This window comes from Equus asinus, chromosome 9, assembly GCF_041296235.1.
Source record: "Equus asinus isolate D_3611 breed Donkey chromosome 9, EquAss-T2T_v2, whole genome shotgun sequence".
Taxonomy (NCBI): domain Eukaryota; kingdom Metazoa; phylum Chordata; class Mammalia; order Perissodactyla; family Equidae; genus Equus; species Equus asinus.
Genome location: NC_091798.1, coordinates 31362952 through 31389957, shown reverse-complemented (window position 1 = coordinate 31389957; position 27006 = coordinate 31362952). Strand labels below are relative to the sequence as shown.

At 46.4% G+C, this 27006-nt stretch overlaps 1 protein-coding gene across 6 annotated transcripts in view; it reads left to right on the top strand.

Moving 5' to 3' along the window:
* Positions 1–27006, top strand: part of ADRB2 (adrenoceptor beta 2) — a 110211-nt gene that overhangs the window by 19769 nt on the left and 63436 nt on the right. The window contains exon 3 of one of the 6 annotated variants that reach the window (XR_006532717.2): positions 23715–26995. The exons of 4 other annotated variants lie outside the window; for them this stretch is intronic. Coding sequence is in view for 1 of the 2 variants with exons in the window: in XM_070517227.1 (XP_070373328.1) it covers positions 23715–23737 (23 nt within the window). In the remaining variant the exon portion in view is untranslated. Of the gene's footprint in view, positions 1–23714; positions 26996–27006 lie in introns of those variants that run through there. One more of the 6 variants, XM_070517227.1, reaches the window with a different exon arrangement.

The window sequence follows — 27006 nt, the reverse complement described above, 5'->3', positions numbered from 1 at the left end:
ACCCAGCTTTGTGGGGCCCTATAAACAGCCAGCACTTAGCGGCATCTGCCCATGGGCTCTTTCCCTGAGTGCTAAGAAATCAGTTTATTCTCCATGGAGAATTGAGAGATCAGAGCCTTCAATAAAAGCCAACCCACATTTATTACAGCACAGTGCTGCGGATAAAACAATAATATAACTAAACATCCCTTTCTTGTCACCCCCACCCCACCCAGCATTACGCACCCTCAGAGCACACCGGCCCCTCCTTCCTTGCTCTTACCACACTGACTCATGTGATCTTTTCATTGTCGATCTCTCCCTCTAGACTATAAGTTTCCTGAGAACAGAAGCCCTTTTTCTTTCTTTGTTTTCTCATACTCTATACCCTATTTCACAAATCATTGCCTGCCACGCAATAGATGCTCCGTAAGTATTTGTTGAATAAATGAATAAAAGCATAGTCTCTGTATCGGTTGGCTAGGCTGCCATAACAAGATACCGCAGACAAGGTACCTTAGACAACGGTTATTCATTTTCTCACAGTTCTGGAGGCTGGAACTCCAAGATCAAGGTGCCAGCAGGGTTGGTTTCCTCTGATGCCTCTCTTCTTGACTTACAGACGGCCACTCTCCTCTGTCTCTCCACATGGTTGTCCCTATCTGGCATCCCTCTGTGGGTCCTAATCTCCTATCCTTATAAGGACACCAGTCGGATTGGGTTAGGATCCACCCTAACGGCCTCATTTTAACTTGATCACCTGTTTAAAGGGCCTCCCTCCAAATACAGCCACATTCTGAGGTAGTGGGCTTCTGGCTTCTATATATGAACTTTGGGGGTACACAATTCAGTTGATAACAGTCCCCTATCCTTGACTAGCTCACAGTTTAATGAATGGGATGGACATGCAAAAATGGAATGATAAGACAATGTAATAACTGCTCTAATACAGGAAAGTAAAAGCCTTGTGGAATACAGATAATGGTTAATAATCATAATACCTGTGTCACCAAGCATCTCCGTGGGCCAGGTACTCTTCTAGGCACAGAATGTATTATCTCAATTAATCTTTGACAAGATCAAATGTCAGCAAACATTTGCTAATGCCTGCCCTGTCAATCACTGTGCTGGAGCCTAGAGATGCAAAAATATAAGTTTAGATCACAGAGGAAAGACTCTCTTGCTGCTTAATAAGAAAATGCAGACACACACACATCTGGTATACTGGTATACATGTCTCAGCCCATTTCTGCCATGATTGTGGCTTCCTTACTAGTTGTTATTCCCCAGTCAGGTAATTTAGTCTGTGTCCAATCAGAAAATGGGAATCATTCTAGGTCTTTCAACATAAGAAATTTCATCTAGGTGCTACTATGTTCAAGACTTTGCAGATGAAGAAACAGAGGCAGAGCCCGTAAGTAACATTCCCCGTGTCACACAGCTGATAAATTGCTGGCCCAGGGCTTAAACACATGCATTCTGGCTCCAAAGTCCACTCTCTCAACCAGCACCCCGTATTGCCTCTCCATGACAAGGAATCTTATTCTTTTTATCCCAACAGGAGGGGGAACATGAGACCAAAGCAGAGAGGAGGGAAATTTAAGTTGAGACACAAAGTGAGGTAAAGAGAGCAGAGAAGAGAGTTACAAATAGAGAAAACAGGATTGTAAAGGTCAAAGTCTGCAAGGAGATGGCTGAGCAGGTGGCACAGAGGGCTGATGAGTGAGGTGAGGCTGGAAAGGTAAGCTGGGGTCAGCTTAGGTGAGGTCTTATCTTGTATGACGATAAAATTGGGCTTGATTCTCTAGACACTGATGACCTACTGGATACTTCAGCAAGAAATCATTTTATCTCACCACTTCATTTTACTAATGAGGAAACCAAGGGCCTGAGAGAAATGACTTGCCCAGGGCCATACAGTTGGTTGGTAGCAGAGCTGACATCAGCACCCAGACGTCCCAATCCCCAGTCCAACATTACGCTCTTAAACTCTGCCTATATAAGCATATGAAAACTGACGTAATTTAAAAGAATGTTTTTTACCATGTCTTTCACCCACTTTCTTTTTTGGGCAATTGTACATTTCGACTAATTAATATCTTCCTATCTAAAATAACTACTATGATTCAAAGTCAGAAAGATCCTATAGAAATGGTTAATGTTGCAGTTCCCTGTGTGGCTTTGTAGAATGTAGTCGAAGGCTCCCTGGTACATTTTATAGACTAGAAAGACCGGTATTTCTTATGTCTCATAGACAGAGATATAGAGATAAACTAAACAGCTACTCAGGGTGGGTTTGTTTTACCAAATGAATATGTTAGGTCAGTAAACATTTACCGGTGCCTGCTGCATGCAAGGCAGTGTGCTGCAGCCTCGAGATCCAAAGATATATAAGCTCAGTTCCCAGGGGAAAAGACTGTCACCGTTTAATAGCATATGCACAGACGTACACACGTACACACTATGCAAGTGGTCTGGTATGCTGTCTCAGGCCACTTCTGCCATTCTTATAGCTCCTCATAGTGATTCCCCAGCCAGGGGATTCAGGCTGGGTGCCACTAGGAAAACAGAAATCACTCTAGGTCCTTCAACATAAGTAATTTAATATAAGGTGATAGAAGAGCTGAGAAGCCAAACAGGGAATGGTGAGGCACCAGAGATTAGCAACAGCAGGAAGATGCTACTGCTTCTGAGCCTGGAGGGACACAGGAGAAGGTGGTGTTACAAGTTCCCATAAACCAGGGCATTTCTTTGGCAGGAGCTGGAGGCACAGAGCACAGGAAGCTGCTGCCAGGGAGACCGCTGGAGGCAGAGAGAGGAGAGGAAATGGCTGCTTCTCTCTGCCTCTTCCTCAATCTTCTATCATAGGCTCCCGTTAGCCAAACTTGCCTTGAAGCAACAGGGTAGGGAGACTGCAGCCTATATAGGTCCCTATGATGCACAGCAGAGCAGGGGGACCAGGAGGAAAGGCACAGAGAGCAAACTGGGGCTGACTGGCACCCTGGGGGACCTTAGGCAAATCGCTTGGTCTCTGAGTCTTAGTTTCCTCATTGGTAATTTGAGAAGAATAATATCTCTCACGTTCCTTGTGAGACTGACATGAAATAAAATATGTGAAGGCACTTTATAAGCTTCAAAAAGCACGTATACAAATGTAAGCGCTTTTACTATTGGTTTTAATCCAAAGTCTTTTGGACTCAGGCTCTGGGAAAAAAAAGTGGGGTGGTGTTCTGGTGTCATCAAGAACTTTCTAATGCCTGGCTAATTACCTAAGTAAAGGGAAGTAGCTCTGTATTTTACTGCTTTGTTATTTCTTTCTGTCGCTCTGGGCCATCAGCCTTTGATAACCACTGACTGATTTTGAATCCATCGACACATAACCGAAAGGATGTCAGAACACGCTCTTGGTCCCATTTGGGAAACTGTGGTTTTGCATCAAAAAGAGGTAAATAAAGAGGACTCTAGAAATTACCTGAAGACTGTTTATTCCACCTTTTTCATTTCACAGAGGACCAGAGACGGGACGGGGTATGCACATTTCATATGCCAAAATCTTGGCAGCGAGAGACATGTGACCCCGGAGGAGCCTCACTCCTTTTTTTCTCCAGTCCTCTCTTCCTCTCACCTTGGAGCTTCAAATTGGTCTCATGTAGCAATCTCTACCTTCAACTTTTCCTTCCTCCTTTTTCATTCATCCTTGCACCTCCTTTCTTTCCTTTTTGTCTTTATCTCTTCTTTCTCATAATCTTTAACAACTCAATTTCACAGACTTCTTCCTCTGTACTCTCTGAGGGACAATGAAAGCTTAGCACTAAGCCATATCTATTTTAAGTTGAGAGGGCATAAACTTTTCTAAACAACTCAATTCCCCTTTAATATCAGGTATAAGAAAGTATCATCACAAACTCTTTGAGACCAGCTTTTCTGCCAACCTCGGAGCTTACGGTGAAAATCATAAGGTGTGATCCAATCCCTACCTTCCTCCTGGCAGAAAGTCTAGGCCATGGCCAGAACTTTTAACTAAGCACCAGGCCACTCAAACCTCGCCCATGAGAATGGCATTACTTTTTTTCAACGGCACAAGGTGGTTTGACCCTCTCGGCAAGAGTGGTCCTGTCTCCTGTAACTTTCAATGTATCTCAGTGGCAGGTGAAATTGGTCGGTGGACGGTAAAGTTAAAGGGTGTATCTCTCGCTTGTCAAATGAAGAGACTGTGCTTTGATTGTCTGTAAGTTCCCTTCTAGCGCTGACATTTAAGAAATCGGTATCCTTCCACCAAAGAAAGCCTATTATGGTCACAGAGGCATCAGGATAGTAATAATCCCCTGAGTCACTCATGGAATCCCCAGTGGCCCACTGTGAATTGACATTTTACTGGTGCAGAGTCTGTGCAGACATCTTAAAATGTCAGAGCTGGAATAGCATCAACCTTCATCTACTATGAGCACATTGAGGAGTCTGGGACCTGAAGTTTGTGGGTGGTCATTCACCAATTCTTTCAACAGAAATTTATTGTGCCTGTGCCGTGTGCCAAGTTCTGTACCAGGTCCTGGGGTACAGTGATGAATAAGACAGAGAAGTTAATCTGCCCTCATGTGTGCTAGTGGGGCAAGATGCATGATGAAAGGAAACTAAAAATTAGCAAGATAATTACAGTTTGTAATAATTGCTTGAAAGGTAATAAAAAACGTAGTGGATTCACTCACTTTATTCAATAGATATTGAATAACTTGGGATGGGCAGTGACTGTTTGCAGAAGTGGCACTTAAGATGAGATCTGAAGAGGCCAGCCCCGTGGCTGAGTGGTTAAGTTCACGTGCTCCAGTTCAGGGGCCCGGGGTTTCACTGGTTTGGATCCTGGGCACAGACATGGCACTGCTCATCAGGCCATGCTGAGACAGCATCCCACACGCTACAACTAGAAGGACCCACAACTAAAATATACAACTATGAACTGGGGGGATTTGGAGAGAAAAAGCAGAAAAAAAAAAAAGATTGACAACAGTTGTTACCTCAGGTTCCAATCTTTAAGAAAAAGAAAAAAAGATGAGATTTGATGCTTGAGAAGAAACCGCCTGTGGAAACCAGGGTGTAAAGAAGTGATAGGCAGAAGGGGAATAGCATGTGAAAAGGCCCTGAGGCAGGAAAGCATTTGGTATATTTAAAGAGTGGAAAGGCAGCCAGTCTGGCTGCGATGTAATAAGGGAAACGTAGTACGAGGAGTGGCTAAAAGAGTTAGCTTGGCACAGATTGACCTCATAGGCCCTAATAAGGATTTTGAGTTTTATTCTAAGACTAGGAAGCCATTGAAGGCTCTTAAGCAGGTAGGTAACTTGATTGGTCTACATTTCTTAAAGATCCCTCTGACTACAGGAAGAAGAATGGGTTGTAGAAGACAGAATGAGGCTCTTGCAATAGTTCAGACAAAAAAATGATAAAATTAGCAACACTGGAGATGGAAAGAAGTGGAGGGATTTGGGATATGTCTAAACATAGAGCCCGTAAGACTTTCTGTATCGCTTGGATAGAGAAACTGAGAATCAGAGGAATCAAAAAAGACTTCTAGGCTTTTGAGCAACTGGGTGAATGGATGTGCTGTTATTGATCTGGCCGTGAACACTGGAGGTGGGTGGGATTAGAGAGACCTATTTACTGTAAAGGGAACTGGGGGGGGGTCGCAGGGGACACAGGTTGGGGGGTGTACAGGTATATGGGTGGTATAAGAATCAGAATGTTAGCAAATACCATCTATGCCTTAAGAGAAAGTGAGACCTTGAATTACTTTACAGCAGTGGTATTCAACAGGTGTGATTTTTGCTCCTAAGGGACCCTGGCAATGTCTGGAGACTCTTGGTTGTCATGACGTGGGGAGGAAGAGGGGTTGTGGTCCTTCTGGCACCTAATAGGTAGAGGCCGGGCATGCTGCTAAACATCCCTCAATGCACAGACAGCCCCCATAACAAAAACTTATCTGGCCCCAAATGTCAACAGTGCCAGGTTTGAGAACTCTGTTTTACAGGTTGCTTTTTGGGTATTTATGCGAATGAAGGCCCAGAGAGGAGTGTCATAGAAGGTGTTCACTCCAGATGGAGTCTTAGGAAGGAGTGTGGACTTGCTTCTGTAGCAGAGGCTGATGAGTATGGGGCTAGAACCCCCAGGAGAGGGGTCGGAGCCCTATAGGCCCTTCATGAGAACAGAGCATTGATTGGATCCAACCAGAAAGCATTGAACCCAGTGGGAGGCCAGGTGGATGGTTGCTAACCGAGCAAGAGGATTGTTGGGGATGAGTCTGGGAGAAATCAAGGGTTTCCAGAGGAAGAGAAAAAGGCTGGAGATCCTAAGGGGCAGGAGTGTAGAGAGCAGGACCCCCGTCCCCATGAATCTGGGCTTCTTGGGGTGGGTTTCCACACTAGGACGCCTCTAGAGTCTTCTGGTTCTCTTGACTCCTGCAAGGTAAAGTCACCTGGGGAGATTTTAAAGTACTCCTATCTAGGCCCCACCCCCAGAGACAGCTGTCAAACTAGTCTGGCTTGGGGCGCCAGAACTGGAATTTCTAGAGAACCACTGATCAATCCAAACACTGTCCACTGATATAACTCCGGGGCCAGGCAGGTCAAGGAAATGAGGGACCGGGCAGTCCCCACCTCAGTGGGCAGCCTGCGCTCAGCTGTAGCCCACTGTTGCCTTGTGGAAATCTAGGTTCCGTGTTGCCAAATCTTCCCGTTCTCTTGTTTTCATTTTTTTCAGGAAGTCTAAAACCCAGATATATATATATTTTTAATGTTAGCTCCAAATATCTTAAAGTCCCATGCCAAACAAAACATGTTATGCAGAGCGCTTTAGACCCTTGGGCTGTCCTTTAGCAACCTCTGGTCCCGTCTAGTGGTTTTCACACATTTTTTTAGCCACAGGTTATTTTGTAGAAGTGCTTTAGATTCCAGTTATCCCTCAGTATCTGCAGACGGATTGGTTCCAGGACCCCCTGCGCGTACCAAAATCCACGGATGCTCAAGTCCCTCGTATAAAACGGTGTAGTACAATGAATACAGTCGGCCCTGTGTATCTGCGGGTTTCAAATCCGCGGGTTCAATTCAATTCCTACCTATCTGTGAAGTTTCTACCCACAGTTGGTTGAATCCATGATACAAAACCAGCAGATTCGGAGGGCCAACTGTAAATAAATCCAAGTGGAACATCGGTCAGAGCAGGGCAGAGACACACTCTCGGCCTCTCCTTCCAGCCCGGGGCAGTTCTTAAGACTGCTCCCGAGAGAGGCCTCTCCGGTTCTGACGAACCTCTCGGGTCCATTTACCAGATGAGGAGACCAAGGCTTTTCAGAACACAGTCCTGGAGTACAGCCAGCCCCACAGGGCCATTTGGAAATGTGTGGGCGTGTTTGGAGTTGTCACAGTGACAAAGCGGACACTACTGGCGTTTTGTGGCTGAGGGCTAGGATTGCTAAACTTCCTGCAATATCCAGGACAGTAAAGAATCATGCCACACAAAATGCCAACAGCTCCCCGCTGGGAGACACCAGATGAGGAAGCAGAGACCCAGAGAGTCTGGCAAGATCACGGCAAGTGAACCCTAGAAACTTGGCCCTACCCACAGGCTTGGGGACTTCAGGGACTTCATCTGTACCTGTACGGAGAGTTCACTGGCTGGGGCCAGGTTGGTCCTACTCCAAAACACAGGGGAGAAAGCGATATTTTTAAAATTAAAGCCAAATAGCCTTCTGAGGTGGGGCAGCTACTGCACAAAAAGCTAAAGGCCAGATTTGGAGAAGCGACTGTGGGGAAGGGTAAGGGGGCTGCTGGGTTTCTTCAGCCCTGGCTGGAGGCCAGCGGTTGGCACTGGAAGGAGGCAGATCAGCTTCTGCAAGGAGCAGAGGTGCCGGGAAGTGTCAGGCAGCGCAGTCATATGGGTTTTTGGCCCCATTGGTCATTTAATCCCTAGGTCCAAAGATGCCAGGTTCAAAAATAGGATGGGAGCAGAAGGGGAAATGAGGGTATTCCCCAGCACACCAAGGAAAATAGAGCCAAAGGAGAACTCAGCCTCCTATTTTTGTCATCACAATGCCACATGTTATACAGTTTGCCCACTTATGAAATCATTATGACAGAATCACCTTCTCAGTAACCATGGGACAAGGGTGGAATTATCTGCATGTTATAGGCAAGGAGATGGGGCCTCAGCGTGGTGCTTACACTGCACCTTCCTTTTCAAGATCTGATTTTGTTTGTTCATGCCGATGTTATTTATCCTCATGAGGAAGCTCAAGAGAGGGATTCCCATTCCCAGTTTCTGTTTAGACCAGCAGTTCTCAAACTGTGGTGGGTATCACACTCACAGGGAAACCTGGTGAAAACACAGCAGAGTCTATCCTACTGCAAGGAGCCTGGGTCTCCGTCCACTCTTTCGTCACCTCATGTGGTTCTGTTCTCACCAACACCCAGTCAGTCTAGCCCAGCTCAATGAGACAAGGCCACTTTCCATGCGGATGTCACAGCAACACCAAATTACCTTACAGGTTTCTAAATGCTTATTCTCTCAGCTGGTGATGGAGATGAGACAACATCCAGCGATGTGCTAGTAAGGAGCCCCTGATTTGCAGTGTGCCTATTTCCACAGTGGAAATACTCCCACCCCGGCCAAGTTCAAGCTCCCAACAAGACATCACGGAACGTGGAGCTGATGAAGACATGTGCACAACTGACTCTTTTGAGACAGTGTAAGCTGGCTCCACACACATCTCTTCTGCCCCATCTCCAAAGTCAGAGATCTTTCCCCTAAAATATCCAGAGCTAGGACCTGGGACAAACTCATGAGGGAAAGAAGGAATGCATGTTGCATGATAGCATCATTTTCAGGGGGCAAGAATATCAGCTACCACTATTTTATCATGGTCTCTGAAGAGCAATAGACATGATTTTGAATCCCACCTTTGTGACTATTGGCTCTGTGACCTGGACGAGTCTGAAAGCTCTCCAGGCCTCAGATTCCTTGTATCTAAACTAGAAACAATAACACAGTCCTCAAAGGGAAACCTTCAAGGCTAAAGGATATCATATGCATAAACTATGTAAACTAGTACTTGGTAACTAGTGATACTCAATAAATGTTTGCGCTCTCCCCTCCCTCTCCCACATCCCTCACGTTTTTAGACCTAGAAAAGACCTCACAACTCCAGCCATCTATCCAGATGCCTTGCTGGGGAATCAGACTCAAGTAGTGCAATTGCTTTGCTCAGCAAATCACAGCCAGTTGGCACAGAAGCCACCCTGCATCCTTGCCTCTTGACTCAAAAGGTTTAGAAATTTGTCACTAGACTACAGCCTCCCCATCCCCACCCCCATCCCCAAAGTGCACCCAAGTTGGTTTTCATGGACCAACCTGGAAGCCAAGCTGTGGAGATTCTGCACGTCTGCACTGCAGTGTTTTTGTCACGGTCACTGTCCGTGCAAAAGTTTTGACAGAGAAGAAGTCCAAAAGCATTTTGCTTCAGCAGCCTGGGCTTTGGACTCGGGCTGGCCCTGCACAAGGTCACTTTTACCTTTCTGCCACAGATGACGGAAATGGAAGTGATGGATTGTGTCTCTGCGTCCTCTCCCCTTTGCACCAGCTAATGTGTTTTTCATTTCTCTTGGCGGGCTCGATTTCCCACATGTTCTCCCAAGCTCTTCCTCCCCAGGGCTTCCCACAACAAACCTGCGTGCTTGGACGGCGAAGCGGGCTGGGCCACCGAATTGCGTACGGGATGTGCCATTGGCTGTGTTTATCAGCCCAAGCCGTGACTCCGGTGGCCGGAGCAGAAGGCCTCGGCTGCTCAGGTGGCCTGGGCCTGACTGCAACCTGCCCATCCAGCCTGAGGAGTTGGAAACTTCCTCTCAGCTCACTAATTTACTGTGCTGGACCAGGACAAAGACCTGCCTCTCTATGCCTCAGTTTCCTGATCTCTGAAAGTAACAATAATAGTATCTTTGTGTCATATGGAGCACTTATGGACATTTGACAATAGTCCCTTCACCTGTGGCTTCCTGTCACATCCCATTGCGACCTCTGCAGGAGGGGAAACCACAGCAGGTAAGTGAGGGCTGCAGCCCGCATCTGCTCATGCCCAGTCCAGGACTTCTTGCCCTTCCCCCTATCTGGCTCTTTCATCAAAAGGGGGAGACTGGGCTGTGACATCAAGTCAGTGGCTCTGTCCCACTGTGGAGGACCTGCCTCATTGCCTTGCTCCCTCATCCTTTCTCCTCTCTGCTCCTCTCTTCCTATGGAAGTCACTTTGCTCCCTGCGCGCCCTGGTTGTGACTGGGCACACAGCAACTGAAGGGTTAAGTGGAAGACATTCACTCTTTAAACTCCCATCTGAATTCCTGAATCCAAAATTCAGAGGCATCATGAATTTTCCTGCTTTTTTCTGTTTTTTTTTCCTTTTGTGCACTTGTGTCCTGCCACAGAGTACTCTTTTTGGACACAGAATGTATTTTTTTCCTTTCTTTCCCGTTCCTTTTGGCAGAGGGGTTAGGCAGATCATAAAGTGTTTGTGGAACCCATCCGTTCCACAGACAGCTGGGCTGAATGTGGACCAGAGAGAGAGTTTGCTTGTCCCATTTAGTTGTTGCTTAGGACAGTAAAGAAGAGGGTGGTTAGGATCCAGAAAACATTTCGGGTGAGGGAATTTCCCACCATATCCCAGAACCCTCCCACCCCTCGCCCTGCCTCTTCCACCCAGCAAAGCCTTCTCTGATCTTTCCAGTGGGGGTGAATTTCTCCTTCCTGAAGGCAAACCCCACTTTGCCTCTCAGTGGCCACGCTTCTGGTTTAGCACTTCGTCCTTCTCTGTATCACTCTGGTTCTCTTGGTGGATTGTGAATTTTTCCAGTGTAGAGACTATTTCTTAATCACACCCCACCACGACCATCACCCCATACCCAGGAATACTAATGATAATAATAATAATAGCAGCTTCTATTTATCAAGTGCTTACTCTGTGTCAGAGACTATTCAAACAATATCTTATTTAATCCTGCATCAGCCTACTGAGGTAAGTAGTGTTACTTTTCCTAAGTCACTTTCCAAGGGTTATATAGAAGTAAGAGAGGGAGCTTGGATTTCCACTCCAGGCTTGTCTGATTTTCTAATTCCCAAGCTGGTGTTCCTAATCTCTATGATTTCCTGCCTCACACAGGGCTGGGAGAAGAGGTGCCCCACAAGGGAATTCCAATCTTGCCTCGCTAAGCGTCAGCACTGCAGAACAGAAAGAAGACGAACAAGATCATTTCACCCCACACGCTCAATTCACTGAATTAAACCATCAAGGGAAAAGTGAGGCAACCCAGTTGGCCTGGAGGGTTGGGGTCACAGCCCCACGGCTAGCCCCATGCCACTTCCTCTGCTGCCTGTAACCTCTGGGCCTCTCACTTTCCTAAAGAGTTTCCAAGGAATGGGAATTGCTCGGTATTGGAAAACTTAGGCAGGAAGAGGGTGTGGGCACAAATGTATGTCGTGCTTCGTGATCGTGCTGTATAGGACACTAGGGACACCCCCGCTTCCCTGAAGCTTTACTTTCCTGACAACTTGTGCGTAGATCAAATGTTTACTTTGCCATTCCAGTAAGTCAGCCTCCGGTGGGTGAGTCAATTTGGCTCGTGGCTGGGAGTCTGTGCCCTGGCTTTGTGTCTGTGGGGCTGTCAGTTGACTATATATACATGGATATGGGACATACTAGATATAAACACATACTCGTGCAGTGTACAGCACACGGTGCATCCACATACACTGTACATATGCATATACGATGTGTATCTATATGTATGCATATATATTTTATATATATATGTAAAATCTCACAAAATTATTTTCTTCCCCTGTATCTTTGTGCCTTGGTTACTCTGTAGCCCACTGTTGACGTTTTCTACCAGCTAACTCTCTGTTGTGGGGCTGCCCCGTGCCCTGTAGGATGTTTAACAGCCTCCCTGGCCTCTGCCCACTAGATGCCAGAGGAGCTCCCCACCCCACATTGTGACCCCCGGAAATGTTTCCAGACATTGCAAAATGTCCCCTGGAGGAAAAACGTCCCTCAGTTGAGAACCACTGATTTAGCCTCATGTCTCCCTTGGTCATTTGGTGGAGTGGGGCTGCTCATTGGTGAGAGAGCAGATATCCAAAACTCCAGCTAGGATTTGTACCTAAGGATGCTCTGATCTGCAATTTGAAACTATTCTTAGGATTTCCACGGATTGCATGCTTGCTGCGTGCCCAACAGTAGCTAAGTAATTTAGATCGGTGTTCCTCAGAAGAATCCTTTGGGGCAGCTATTGTTTCCATGTTACAGACGAGAAAACTGAGGCTCGGTGTGGCTTGTCTGAAAAGTCACACAGCTAACATGTGGCAGGGGAAATGTCAAGACTAGGTTTGTGCTCTTCACCTCTATGTGAGTGTTTCTGGATCCAGTACCCACACGCCCCATTCACGCTGGGTGTGTGTTGTAATCTCTTGGGTGTGTGGGACAGAAATAAAGCTTGAGAACAGCTTCTCTGTGCTCTGCCCCTCATTGGTTGGTTACCCCAGAATCAGTGAATAACACGGTTGGAAGAGACCATCAGGGTCTCTAAACCAGTGACACAGTAATCTGATAATCACACAAATAAATGAGTAGTGCCCATGATAGCGAGTCCCCTGATGAAAAGACATGTATGACTGGAGAATGGACATGGTGGGGGGGGGGGGTCAGGAGAAGCTTGCCTGGGGAGTGGACGAATAGGAGTTAGTAGGTAGAGGAAATGGGAAGACATTAAAGGAGGGAGATCCCTAAGGTGGCAGGAAGGGGGCAACTTGACCCAGGATGGCTCTGAAGAGGGGTTTCTTAGGGTTGGAGGAAATCCACTGCAGAAAGGGACACGGGATTTGGGAACCTGGAAGTCCTATAGGGTGCGGTTGAGGGTGGGGAGGAGTGACTGCCATAAAATCACAGAAGACTATCCGATCCTCTCATTTTTTTTTTGGATTTTTTTTTTTTTTTTTTGAGGAAGATTAGCCCTGAGCTAACTACTGCCAATCCTCCCCTTTTTGCTGAGGAAGACTAGCACTGAGCTAACATCCACACCCATCTTCCTCTACTTTATACGTGGGACACCTCCCACAGCATGGCTTTTGCCAAGTGGTGCCATGTCCGCACCTGGGATCTGAACCAGCAAATCCTGGACCACTGAGAAGCGGAATGTGCGAACTTAACCACTGCGCCACCGGGCCAGCCCCGATCCTCTCATTTATAGAGGAAGAAACAGACCCAGAGAAATTACTTGTTCCAGGACACACAACTAGGAGATTGCAGAGGGCATGTGAGAACTCGGATATCCTGCCTCTGTATCAACGGTATTTCCAGGTACAATGCCACCTTCTCCAGGTCCCCTGGCATTGCCTGACCCTCCCTTTACCCCAGAAGGAGACCCCCAACTCTTGGAGCTTCCTACTTTGTCTAAAGAGCAGTGAAAATGCCGTTCTAAGTCCATGTGCACCCTGAACGCCGAGCACAGGACCATACTACAGGAACCGCCACCCCGAAAAAGGGGAGCCCAATTACAGGATCAGCAAGCAGGAAAACCAAAATAACTCATGACCGCAAGGCAGAAGTTACAAAATGGTTGTCTACAGGTCGGATCTGACTCACAGATATGTTTTGTTTGGCCACACAGTGTTTTCAAACATTTTGGAAATGTCTCGCCACCTTCTAAAAATCAGATTCCATATAAAAACTCAGATTTATAGCCTGCATTCCCGCATGGCAACAATTACCTGGAACCGCTGCCTGATTCTCCTCACTTTCCGCAGATGTCCAACCACCCACTCTGTTCCAACCATCCACTCTGTTCCACCCGCCCACTCTGTTCCAACCATCCACTCTGTTCCACCCGCCCACTCCGCCACCTGGAGCGAAGCAGAGCTGCAGCACAGTGTGCCTACCTGCCCTGCTCTGCCCTGTCCCACAGCAGCTCTTCAAAGACCGGCAGATGGTGACCTTGGAATGGCCCCTGGAGTCTTCTGTCTGCAAGCCAATGAAAGCCAGGTCCTTCAGCCGTCCCTCCCCTGCATCGGGCTGCAGTCTCCTCCTGTCGGTCCGGTCTGTTACCCTCTTTCTGGACACACTCCCCAAGGTGCCTGTGTCTCTTAAAGGGATGCATTCAGAACCCAGAACAACGCTCCCCAGGGGGCTGACCCAGGCAGAGGATTTAAAGAAAGTCTTTACATTGGACATCATTAGTTTTCAATCTGGCAATCAGACCAGCGAGCACAATGTCAACCCCAATTGAAAGAAGCCCCACAACATGCAAAGTTGATTCTCTCTTATGACTCGAGCTAAATAGCATAACCCTCGGCAGGGAAGAGCAAATCATTTCCTGAGACTGTGCAGGCAACCCTGGAGCAATGTGGGAGGAATGACAAGCATCCTGAAACATGTTTCATTTATAAGTATAAGCGGTGAGAAGAGTCTAAGGAAAATACTTGTAAAAGCCCTTGTAAGATGACAGTGATCTAACTGGCTATTTGAGGTTACTACCGGTTCTCTCTGCTCCCAGCAGGAACCCAGGTGGCCTCCTTTTTTTTTGCCCTCTGAGGTTAAAACTGCACAGGTAGAAAGCAAGAAAACTAATGGTGCTCTAGAAACAACACTGACCTGGGAATCTGCTACCCTGGGGACTTTCTCCCATTTGTTTCTGACTATCAGGAACTCAGGTCTGTCACTTAACTCTCTGGGCCTCAGTTTCCACATTTGTGCAACGAGGTTGTTAAATCAGATTAGAAATTCCACAAACTCCAGCGGTGCATCCAAACACGGGTCATTGATGTGCAATTCTTCCCAGGCTTTCTCCACACACAGGTCCCCTGAAATGTTAATCTTTTACTTAATGCTCCCCTTAAAACTTACTTCAATTCTAGTCATAATTTTTCAGTTTAGCCTCATCCCAAAACACTTATGAGATCACAGATTGGATGTGTTAATTATGATTGTAGTACATATTAAAATAAATAGCCAGGAATTAAAATTTAAAACAACATTTGTCCGCGTACCAAAAATCATCTTGTTTGCATGCAACACTTTGGGACATCAACACTTGGAGTTGTGGATGAACTTCAGGAAGCCCTTGAATATCCCAAAACTGGATACCAAGTTGCATGTGGGAGAGGAGGCTTTTTGTGGGGAGAGATTTTACAAATTTCCTGTGATTCTCAAAAGTCCATTTGTTTTATTAAAAAGCCAAGAACCATTGCCTCTAATTGGATCCCTAAGAACTTGTGAGATCTTTCTTGAGAAGGGACTGGGCAAAAGGACCGAAGATTCTAAATCGCCTGCCTGCGGCACTTTTCAGCAAATTTCCTCCCATCCTTTTCTTTCAACGTCTTCAGATGCACTAAGGAAATACCGTTGAGTTGCTTGGTGAGGCGGGAGTGGAGAGGCCTTCTCTTGCACCTGAGCCTGGACGTCGATAGGGCGCAGCCTGATCCTGGCTCCATCTAGGTCCTGGGCAGGTTAGTCTTGGAGGTGCTGGAATGACAGCACCTGGAGGAAGGAGCAGGGCTTTGCTTAAAGTGCTTTGTAAACACTTGGCAAAAGCCCCCAGGACCAGAATCACACTGAGCACAGCTTAAGTAAATCATTCGTTTCTCTTCAGAAGCCTCGGAAGTTCAGCTCTGCAGGACTGTTGCAGGGGCTGGGGCAAGAATTATAAACGCTCTCCTTCCAGCACTGCTGCTCCTGGTGGAACTCCCTGCTATTTCCCCACCTGCTTGTTTTGCAGCTTGCTGAATTTCCATATGTCTGACCCAGATTGTTAAGTGGCTTTGACCGTCTGGCCACAGGAAAAGACCTATGACTTTCTCAGGCCCTGGAAGTGATGGTGGGACAGCTGCAAGCAGACATAAATGTGAACACACCAGACGTATCACATAGTAGCCTTGATCCTGCCTGTGGTAACTGGACAGGGAGCTTCTGGAGAGGAGGGGCAGAGTTATTCATCAAAGAGCAGCTAGTGGACATGCAATAAACGTTGAAGGACTGAGTGACGACCGCTACTCAGGGCAGTTGTGTGTGGCATGCACAGGGATGGAAAGGTAATCAAGGGAAGCCTTACGGTAGAGGTGATATTTGAATGATGCCTTGGGGCCGAGTATAATTTTAACAGCACAGGAGGCTTTGGTCTGATGTGGTGAAACACAGGGGCTCTGGCATCTGGCATCTGATTGGGTTTGAATTCTGATGCTTCCATGTGCCCGGTGTGCCCTCATGCAAATTCTTAACCCCTCTAAGCCCAAGTGTCCTCACCTACAAAATAGGGATAAGGACAGTGTGTGAGCATTCATTAAGAAAAACCACATAGTGCACTTAGCGCAGAGCCTTAGGACCTGTTCCCTGTGGTCCTCATCGGCATCGTCATCATCATCATCAGAGAGGAAAGTGGAGTGGACATTCTCTGGGGAGGGACTTGAATGAATGGAGTACGAAGGAGGCAGCCAGTGTGCCTATGATTTCCACAGCAACATCAGCCCACCTGAGCTACTCTCTGCTAAAGCTTGCGATCCTGCTAACAGACGTCAGAGGGGCCTTGTAGAAGGAATGGTCAACCCCCTCGCCCTTCTCAGCAGGCTTTGTTCTGATTGGCTGCACTGCTCCATGCTGGCCAGCGTTTGGGCTCTGCATTTCCTCCTGTGACTGTGGAACACTTGGCACCAGGACAGAGTCTCCCGGGTCCAGCCATGGGGACCTCCTGTATCCACAGACCCTGGAAACAGATCCTTCCCATGACTGCATTTCCTTGAAGAGAACCAAACAAGAAGGCCCAGCAGCCGCAGTGTCACTCAGCATCAAAGGAGTCAGGATGCAGGAGGAGCCACAGAATTGCCAGAGTCTGGTGCTGAACTTTTGCTCCTGGGCAGGTCCAGCTAGGCCTATACATCACTGGAGCAGGTGTCCCTCGATGCCATGGACCCTGGTGGGCCCCGTTCATTCCTCACATGGTCATTATCATCCCCTGTGAATCAGACTCAGCTGCTTTATATTTTCTTCTTTGCGCTGATATTATGTCATGGCAGCAAGTAGCTCTTATATCAGGACAGTGCCTACTGCATAGTAAGCACTCAGGGAGTATTTGCCTACAGTGGGAAGAATGCATGAATGAGTATCCACAGTGCCTGGCACATAGTAGATGTCCCATAAATAGTTGTTAAATGGTGAGAGTTTGCCTTCCTGGCTGGAGAGCAGAGGGCAAGATTTTGTTCAGGAAAGCCTTAATGGAGGTGGTTTTTGAACTAGACATTGAAAGATGGAGTGAAATTCCACAAGGAAGGCTGAGCAGCAGAGCATTCCAAACAAAAGGGACAAGTATTTAGACAGAGGAGGCATTGGGAACATTTGAGAAATTGGGAATCTGGAAATGTAAAGAGGAATTGGAGGAAGCGATGCCTGGAGAAGTTTCCCCAATATTGTAGAGCGTCTCAGAGGCCATGCCAAAGACGGGGAGCCTGCCTCCATCAGCAGTGGAGAGCCAGTGATGGTCTTCAAGGAGAGAAGTAATATGATCTGACCTATGCTTTAAGAAGATTAATATGGCAATGCTTTGCAGAGTGGATTTGAAGTGGGAGGGAGACGGAAAACAAAGCTCTGAAACCAGAATCATGGAGAAAGTATGAACGGGATTCGGTGTATTGTTGGATGTTGATTTAAAACAATGGGCAGGGAAGGGGAGAGTCAGAGATGAAGTTTAAGTGCCTACATGACTGACTGAGAGAGAGAGAAAATGCCGTTGCAGCATGAGCAGAGAAGTCAGGAGGAGGAGCAGGAGGGGCTGGGGATCTGGAAAGGAGAATAACGCCAAGCCTGCTTTTGTCTGTTACTCAGATTCCCCATTTGGTGAATGCTTGCGGACATACAAGTGGCAAAATCCCACTGGCTGTTGGAAACAGAGGTTGAGATTCCGAGTGTGGATAGGGGCTGGAGACACTCTGAGTTACCTCCGTAAAAGCCACCGCCATGGACAGAACCGGCCCAGGCCTCGGAATCAGCATAGTTGATAGAGTTGGGAAAATCTGATTTCTAATCCTAGCTCTGCTTCCTCTTCTGTGTGTGACCTTGGGCAAATCTCTTAACTCATCGGAGCCTCTACTTTTCCATCTGTAAAATGGGAATGATAATAAATCTACCTCATAGGGCTTTAGTGAGAATTCAATAACATACACATGTGAAATCCTCAGCGTGGTTTCTACTAGCGGTAGAAGGCTCAATATAGATAACAATTATCAATATTATTACTTTTATTTAAAGCAGAGGTTGCAAATACAAATGGCTATAGGAGCTCAACTGGAAAGAGAAAGGAATTAAGCCAATTCTTCATCTAAAAGGAGCAGTGGCTACTCACCTGCAGCAGATTACTGCCACATGAGAATGGGAATTTAGGTTGCCAGACTTGTAATTTTTCAAGAGAAGCCAGAAATCTAGACTTTTGAGAGCTGAAGTTTCCCATTTAAAATGTTGACTCTAAATTTAAATTATAAAATAATATTGTGGCATCCCACAGCGCATGGACCAAACAAAGCATGTCTCTGGGCCGGGGCAGCCCAAGGGCTGCCATTGTGAGATTTGATTGAAGACAGGCTTCCAGCTTGATGCAGAGATCCTGGAAGATAGAGCTGCCACTTCCCCCTCCTGAGCCACTGGGCCCCAACCTCTCCCACATGTAAAAAGACAGCCTTGCAGAGGATGACCTGATCCCCTCCAGCTCGGCACATCTGAGATCTCAAGTGTCTGCTGAGATGGAGTCCACCCTTGATGGTGTCAAGGAGATGAGCGCTGGGAGGGGGCCAGGGCTGGGCGAGCTGCCAGGGAGACCAGGCCTGGCCGTGGGGCTGCAGCGGGGAGAAGCCCGTGGTTATTTACCTGCAGTGGAAAAGGACAAGCAGGAGAGGTGGAGAGGCAGAGAAGCAGAATAGCCAACCCGACTAGTTAAACCACTTTACTAGGAACTACAGCTGAACCACACTAAGTCTGAACCTGCGCGCGCGCGCGCGTGTGTGTGTGTGTGTGTGTGTGTGTGTGTGTGTGTGTGTGTGTGTGTGCGCGCCAGGCTGCCTGAGCTGCGGAGGCACTCGGAAGAGGAGACAGAGGAGAACAGGCCTGTGTGTATATCTGTTTCATCTGTTTGCTTTCCTCGAGTTTGTTCCAGTGCGAACAGACCTTTCTAATCTCTTGTCCTCACAGAGAAGGAAATATCAGCCGTAGCTCCATTTCCAGAAATCTTCACAGCACCTCCTTCCCCTGCAACCTTTGTCCCCAGGTCCCCAGGGTCAGACTCTGCTGCCAGGTTTCTGGGTTCTCCAACCCAGAGTGGAGATATAGAGAATCCTACAGGCCAACCTAAGTATTAAGAGCCACCAGCAAGCTCAGACCCTCTTGCCAAGGGATAGCTGAGCACTCCAGGGCTCCAGGGCCTGCGTGGCAAAGACAGGGCAGGTCGATGCATGCCCAGCAGGGACAGAGGAAACACTGCTGTTATCCCAGCAGAATGGGGTGTGGATGCTGGCAGGGCAGGATCACCTTTCAGGAGGGTACTAGGTTAGCCAAAGGTGAAGATTTGGGTTCCTCCACTTTGCTGGGATATTTGACTTTGATCCATGATGACTTTCTCCCTCTGAGTAGATGCATCCTGTAGTTCAGTGACCCATGACATTTTAGAAAAAGAGATTTGCTATCTTTTTTTAGCGGCAGAACTCTTTCATTAAGATGCCGTCTTGCACTAAACCCCAATGTATAAAATATATTTTTAAATGAGTGGTTAACATGTTCCTTAGTTTGAATTCTTGTTCTTTGGTGGCAAAGGTGTGATTATTTTCAAAATCTCAGAAGTGGCTAAAGGTTCTTTGGAGCATGGTGTTAAGACTACTGATAAAGGGCTCCCTTTCTGGGATGCTGGGATTCTGGGTGGTCGGGGTTCACTGCCTCATCTTTCACAAAGTGAGACAAAGACGCAAGGTGACTGCCGTCATGTTTCAGAAAGTGAAATAAAGACAATAGAAGGGCATTGCAGCATTTCACAGCATTTTACTGATGAGAGTAGAATGGGAGGGAACTAGCAATGTGTGTTGGAAAGAGAAAGGGTGGTGCAGAAAAAAATCTGGGTCCCAGTCTGTTCTAGTTTGGGCTTTGGAGAGTTTGGGCTCTAGTCTTTGCAGGGTTAGTGCTTACTGTGCAGCACTGGAGAAATACTTTCTGATCTGTGGGCTCAGAGTCCCCGTTCGTGGAATCCCTTCGCCTGAGGGTCTAGACGGTGGCTGCCACTCACTGTCTTTGGCACAGAATGTTGTACAATCATGAAACCACACAAGTACACTCAGTGTGCCACAGAATGGACCCAGTCTCCTCTGCACACCCAAATTTATAGATGATACTAAGTTCTATAGGGTGATTACAGACCAAGCAATGCAAATGAACTGCTGGAAGGTCTCAGGTGGTCCCACGAGGTGCAGAAGAGCAGCAAATGAGGTCACTGTTTATAAGCCCAGCCCTGGAGCCAGACCCAGATGTCAGTCCTGGCTGTATCAATACCAGCTGTGTGATCCTAGACAAGCCACTTAGCCTCTTGCTTTCTCCATCTACAAAATGGAATGGCATGGTCCCTCCTTGGCAGGGTAGCTGGGTTAGTCAGTCTGAGAAGGCACAGCAAGGAAGGCTCTGACTGCACCCAGACCTGGATTCAGATCCTTCTCTTCCACTAATAAGCAAAGTGACTCTGTAACCCTTAGTTTCTGCACTTGTCAAACAAGGATGACAATTAAATCAGAAAACTTGTAAAACACTTTGGTTAGCACTGTACTTGAAATATAGTAAACACCCGAGGAAAAAAATGGTATGACCAAGTACGAGGAAACTTGGAGGACACAGTGCCAGCTAGATGAAAGAATGGGGAAGAATGGATGGCGCATTGCAATAGGGACTGAGCTGGCACCCTGGCCAAGCCCCACTTCCCAGTTGACCTCCAGAAGGTTCTTCCTCTTTCTGGGCTACCATCTCTCCAGCTGTCCAGGGAGGATGTCGCACTCCACAATCAGATTCGAATATTCTCTGTTTTATGGTGAACCCTCAGTTTCCAGTTACAGCCCCACAGAGGGACCTGGGAGTCAGTGTCCAGGGTCCCATCTCAAACACCTTCGGGGTCAGGTGCACATCAGGCATGAGTAAAGGGAACCATCTTGATTGTGTTGTTTTTAAGACCGTCACAAAGTTGACCTATTAAACAGGAAAGAATATGCTTCATACCCAGCAAGAAATGTGCTCGCCCCCACTTTTCTTGAACGACTGATGCAGCCTCAAATTTGGAGAGACTAGAGGGCGAGGTAGGCCCTGAGGTAAACGGGGGCGCTCCAGCCCCAGCTAAAGGCGGCGTCCGCTATTCAGCAACAGTTGATTGTTGCCAAACAGAATGAAGAAGCCATGTACCACATCTTCCAGATTTTCAAGAAAAGTTACAAATCAAATTTTGTATGTATGTGAAATCTTCTGATCATGAAAATTGGTACATAGTTCAAAATCTTTAAAAAACAATACTTCAATAGATGCAACAATAGATCATGGATGGCATTTTGCAATTTCAGGTGTAATCAGTTCCTAAAACATAGCAGGTGTTGGCTGCTGTGTCCCCATGCTGCCCGCCTCCATCTCCCCAACAAAACATGTGTTCCTCACTCTCCATAGAATGCATGCTCACCACATTTGGCAGGACCCGGGATGAATGAGACTCTGACCCAAATGCAGCTCTCCATGGCCATTGTTTTCAACCACGGAGTCATGCTCTGGAGTCACACTGCTTGGGTTCTCACTCCAGCTCCACCATTCTCTGGCTGTCTGACCTTGGGCAAGTTATTCAACCTCTCTGAACTTGAGCTTCCCAGTCTTTCAATAAGAATGATTATAATAATGCCTCGCAAAGGGGTTGTGAGGGTAAAATGAAATCCTGGGTGGAAAGCCTTATTGCAGAGCAAAAGATAATATTTAGTTTAAAAGAAAAGAAACCTACAGAGAGTTTCACGCCTCAGAAAACGTCCTCAGAGAAGAACAGAACAGCATTGCAAGAAGAAACTGAAGTTCTGGAGAAACATGAGCTATTATTGCGATTCTCCAAGTACAGAAAATAGATGTGGATTAGAGGTGGTGCGTGGTGTGGTGGGGGTGGAGGGAGAAAGAGTGCTGTGTCAATAGGACATCTGGGTGTGGGTCCCCACTCAGCCATTTTTGTAACTAACCCTGTGACCAGCCATCAGCAAGGCCCTTCCTGCGCCTGGGCCTTAACGTCTCCATTTCTAAAATGAGGGGGTTGGGCCATCTGACCTCAGACGGCACTTCCCGACTAAAGCTCCGGAATCTTCCGACGATCAAGAATCGCAGCAGCAGAAGAAACGAAGACTTAGTTCACTAACCCCAAACTCTAGGATGGCTGTGGGGGGAGGCGGTGTTTAAAGGGAAATGTACTCCAAAAGGTAATGTGAGGCTGAAATAACAGCCAGATTTGCTGGGATAAGAAGGTTTCATTGAGACCTAAGAAGTTAATTGAGACCTAAGACCTAATTGAGACCTAAGTCTTCCAGAATGTGGAGGACATCTCCTGGAAACAGGATTAAGCTGGTCCTGTGCAATCTGTGGGCAGAAGACATTTTAGAGGTGACCATTCTGACAAGCGGAGGTGTCTTCCCTCAGATGGCTTCAGGGCACATTCTCTCACTTCATTCAGGTCTCTACTCAGATATCACCTCCTCAGGTCTGTCTTCCTAACCTTGTCCTGACCCTAAGCCTGTCTCTAGTGACCTGGTCTGAACTGTCATTTCCGCCCCTCTCCATGGCCTTCACACACAGCCTGACATCACATTATAGACTGACTCCCCCAGACGACGGTCAGCTCCTCCAGGCCTTTTTGAAACAGGGCCTCGAATGTAGCAGATTGTCCATAAATATTTGTGGCCAGAAAAAAAAAAGAAGGAGGAGGAAGAGGAGGAAGACGTCCTATGACATAATGCTGTCTTTGGTCCTGGTGAACAAAACCCAAAGGTAAAAAATTAATTTTTAATTGTTAAAATTCAGAACTCAGCCTACTGATGGGAAAAGGCGCTGGGGGAACAGGCGATCTTCCTTTTATTTCTGAAAAGGAAAGTTTCCCTACGTGGAGCCCCAGGTGGAGGGCCATGGGGCCCCGCCCTGGGGCAGAGAGACCAGGCAAGGATGCTGAGTTCAAAACAGGCGTTCCATCCGGACAGACCCTGCCTCTGGAGGGATCTCCCCCATTATTCTGGAGCTGTTTGCTGCCTTGCATGGGGCTTTGAAGGCTTGGGCGTTCAGGAACTGTCTTGAAATTTCCCCTCTTCCACGTCCAGGAGGTCTGTCACATTCAGGAACTGTTGATTGTCCAGGGCTTATAAACAAAAGAACAAAGGCAAAATCGACTCACCGGAAGGGAAGGAATCTCGAAGCGAACTGAACATAAAACCTGCTTGGAATTTAAACACCTAGAGTGGTGTGCAGAAGGAACACGGTCACAAACCCCAGGGAGGGGTCCTAGAAACCAAAGAAATTCCATCCTGGTTCTCGGTCCCCGTTCGCAAGATTTTCTTGGAAGGGGTGGGTCTGGGGTTCAGGGTGGCAGTTTTACTTTACGGGCTGTATGTATGACTTTTGTCAAATTCCTTCCTCTCTGCAGGACTCAGTTTCTCCTTCTGCTGAGAGAGAGATCTGGGCTTCAACTGGGCACCTTTTTCTCTGTTCCTTCAAACCTCCTTGTCAGCGGCCTCAAAGGCTTCAGCACACAGTCTTCCTCTCCTCCCACCCCTCCGCGCCTCCTTTTCTGTTGGTAAATAAACTGTTTCCGGCTTTGTGTGGAATTGCATCCCCAGAATGGGGAAGTCTCAGTCGCAGACAGCAGGGTGGGGAGGCTCTCATCACTGGCCAGACCAGCGTCTGGACCCCGGGTTACTTCCTCTACGGCACCAGGGCTAATGGGCCTGCACTTCTCGTCTCTCTCTCTCCAGAAGTAATGGTAACACTGCCTGTTTTGCCAACTCCCCTCCAAGACATGTGACAGTAGGACACCCCATGGAGGAAAAGCTGCCAACAAGGGCCCTGAGTCCTTGGCGTTGGGTGAGAAGGTGGAGCTCTCCCAGTATATGACTCTGGGCCTCCCAGGGGATCCATCTCTGCTAAGCAGCATTGACTTCCTTACCGATGAAATGGAAATAAGAACTCTCACCAGCCAACTCAGGGCTTTCATAAGAATCAGATGGGAAGATAGATTTGGAGGAAACCTTAGAATTGCTACTTAGACCCTTGGGTCTGAGACTCTCAGCTCTGACCTCCTGCCCCGTCTAACGTGCTTTCTTTACTTTGCCCATCCTGTTTGCCTCTCCAGCAATAACAAAGCAGTTCAGAGCACGGGCTCTGGAGTCAGACCTCCGGGAGTTTCATGCTGGCTCTCCTATTTACCAACTGTGTGGTCTTCGGCAAATTAACTCACCTCTCTGATCCTGTTTCCTCATCTGAAGGTGGGGATAAAACAGAACTTACATCAAGGATTGCTGTGAGATAACATACGAAAAACATCTGAGGCAGCACCTAAGATATGTTAGTTCCTGTTGTAATTAGTGTTATCTCTTTGAAGACCCCCAACCTGTTGGTGACAGCACAGCCATCACTGACAGGATCAGTGTAAAACTGAACATAACTAAGGAAACTAATAGGTATCCTGAAAACAGTCAGTTCTCAAGGTGGGGTCCCCAGACCTTTGGGAGTCCTAGAGATCTGTTCAAGGGACCCACAAAACCAAAACTATTTCCCAGATAATACTCCTTTGCCCTTTTCACTGTGTTGACATTTACACTGATGGTGTAAAAGCCATAGCAGGTGAAACTGTTGGTGTCTTTGCATGAATCAAGGTAGTGGCACCCATCTGTACAATTCATCACTGCATTCTTTACCACTAGACACTGCCAGAAAGAAAGAAAAAGAGTGTGCTTCACTTAATACCGTGTTTTATTAAGCAATAAATACTGTTAATTTTATTAAATCTTGACCCTTGAGTATACTTCTTGTTAATATTCTGTGTGACTAAATCAAGACAGGCTTAAAGAACTGCTGGACAAGGGCTGGCCCTGTGGCCAAGTGGTTAACATTCTGTGTGCTCCGCTTTGGTGGCCCAAGGTTCGTGGGTTCAGATCCAGGGTGCAGACCTACTCCACTCACCAGCCATCCTGTGGAGGCATCCCACATACAAAGTAAAGGAAGATTGGCACAGCTGTTAGCTCAGGACCAATCTCCCTCACAAAAAACAAACGAACAAACAAACAAACAAAATGAATGAGGTGAGCCTGTCACTTCAAGGAAAATCACTACCCACGTTTGTTGCCAATAATAAAATTCAAGCTTTCAAGTGAATTTTGGAAAATTTATATCTGCTGCCATGAGCTTGTCAGCTTCCCAAAACTTAAAGATTTTTCTAATGAAATTGATGGTAATATTAACAAATGTGATTTTTTTTGATATTATGGGATGAAATGTGTCCACATTTAGAAGATCAGCATAACTCAGTGAACTAATGTCCAATGTGTGACATTACAAAATCATGCCTGGGTAAAAGAGCCTTTTAAAGTTAGACCAATGGAGTGTATGTAATAAAATATGAAAAGTTCATTGTTATGGTCCCAGAGTCCACATTGCAACTACCACTTGTCAAGTTTAACGTAGTATCAAAGAAGAATACCCACAATATCTGAAAAGACCATTAAAATATTCCTCCATTTTCCAACTATGCTTCTCAGCAAGACCAAGCTTTGTTTATACACTTCAACAAAACTGCACATTGCAACATTGTGATTAAATGCAAAATCGGATATGAGGATCAAGTTGTCTTCTAAGTCAGATGTTAAAAAGATATGCAAAGGTATAAAACAATGCCCTCTTTCTCAATATTATGTTTTTAAAAATTTTTCATAAAGAGAGGCCTGCCCGGCAGCATAGTGGTTGAGTTTAGATGCTCTGTTTCCACAGTCTGGGATTTGCAGGTTCAGATCCCAGGTGGTGACCTACACACTACTCATCAAGCCATGCTGTGGTGGTGTCCCACATACGAAATAGAGGAAGACTGGCACAGATGTTAGCTCAGGGACAATCTTCCTCAAGCAAAAAGAGGAAGATTGGCAATAGATGTTAGGTCAGGACCAATCTTCCTCACCAAAAAAAAAAAAAAAAATTTCATAAAGATATGTTAATTATGTTAACATGTAATGGATTTACTTTTGTTACTTTTAAGTAAATTAATAAATCAATATTTTAAAAATGTGTTTTAATTTCTTATATGGTAAATATTTATAGATATACTCTATGTAAACAAAATTATTTGTAGTCCTCAGTCATTTTTTTTTTTTAAGAGAGTAAAGAGATCTAAGATCAAGGAGTTTTAGAATCACTGCTATATCAATATTTGAGAGAGGCGGGCAGAGAGTAAAGAGAAGGTCCATATGCCGAGCATAGGAAGTGATATCCTGTTGCTCTCTGCCCATCAGTCAACACCAGGAACACTCTGGAACATCCTGTCCAACTCTGACCACCACACCATGTCCCCCAAAGACCAGTGGCAATAACTGGGTAAATTTACCCTGGAGAAAAGCAAAAATAAACACGAAAACTAATCTTATGGAATCAGAATAGCTTCTTCAAACCTCTGAAAGCTTGTCAGACAAAAGTTAAAGCAAAGGGCAGTATAAGAATGGACCCAAATGTATATTTTGCTACACTAGAATTATTTTTTTTCTGTTTTCTTCTCTAATCGTTCTTTCTATCCTACAATGTTGTTCTGGTTTCTTCTCTTTTTCTCTTTCTTTTTCTAGCTTTTCTTCTTTCTCTCACTCTCTCCTCTTTCTTGCCTTCCCTGCTTTTCATTAATCTTCTCACTTAATTATCCACAGTATATAACAAATATATTTTTATTATTTTTTCAAAGA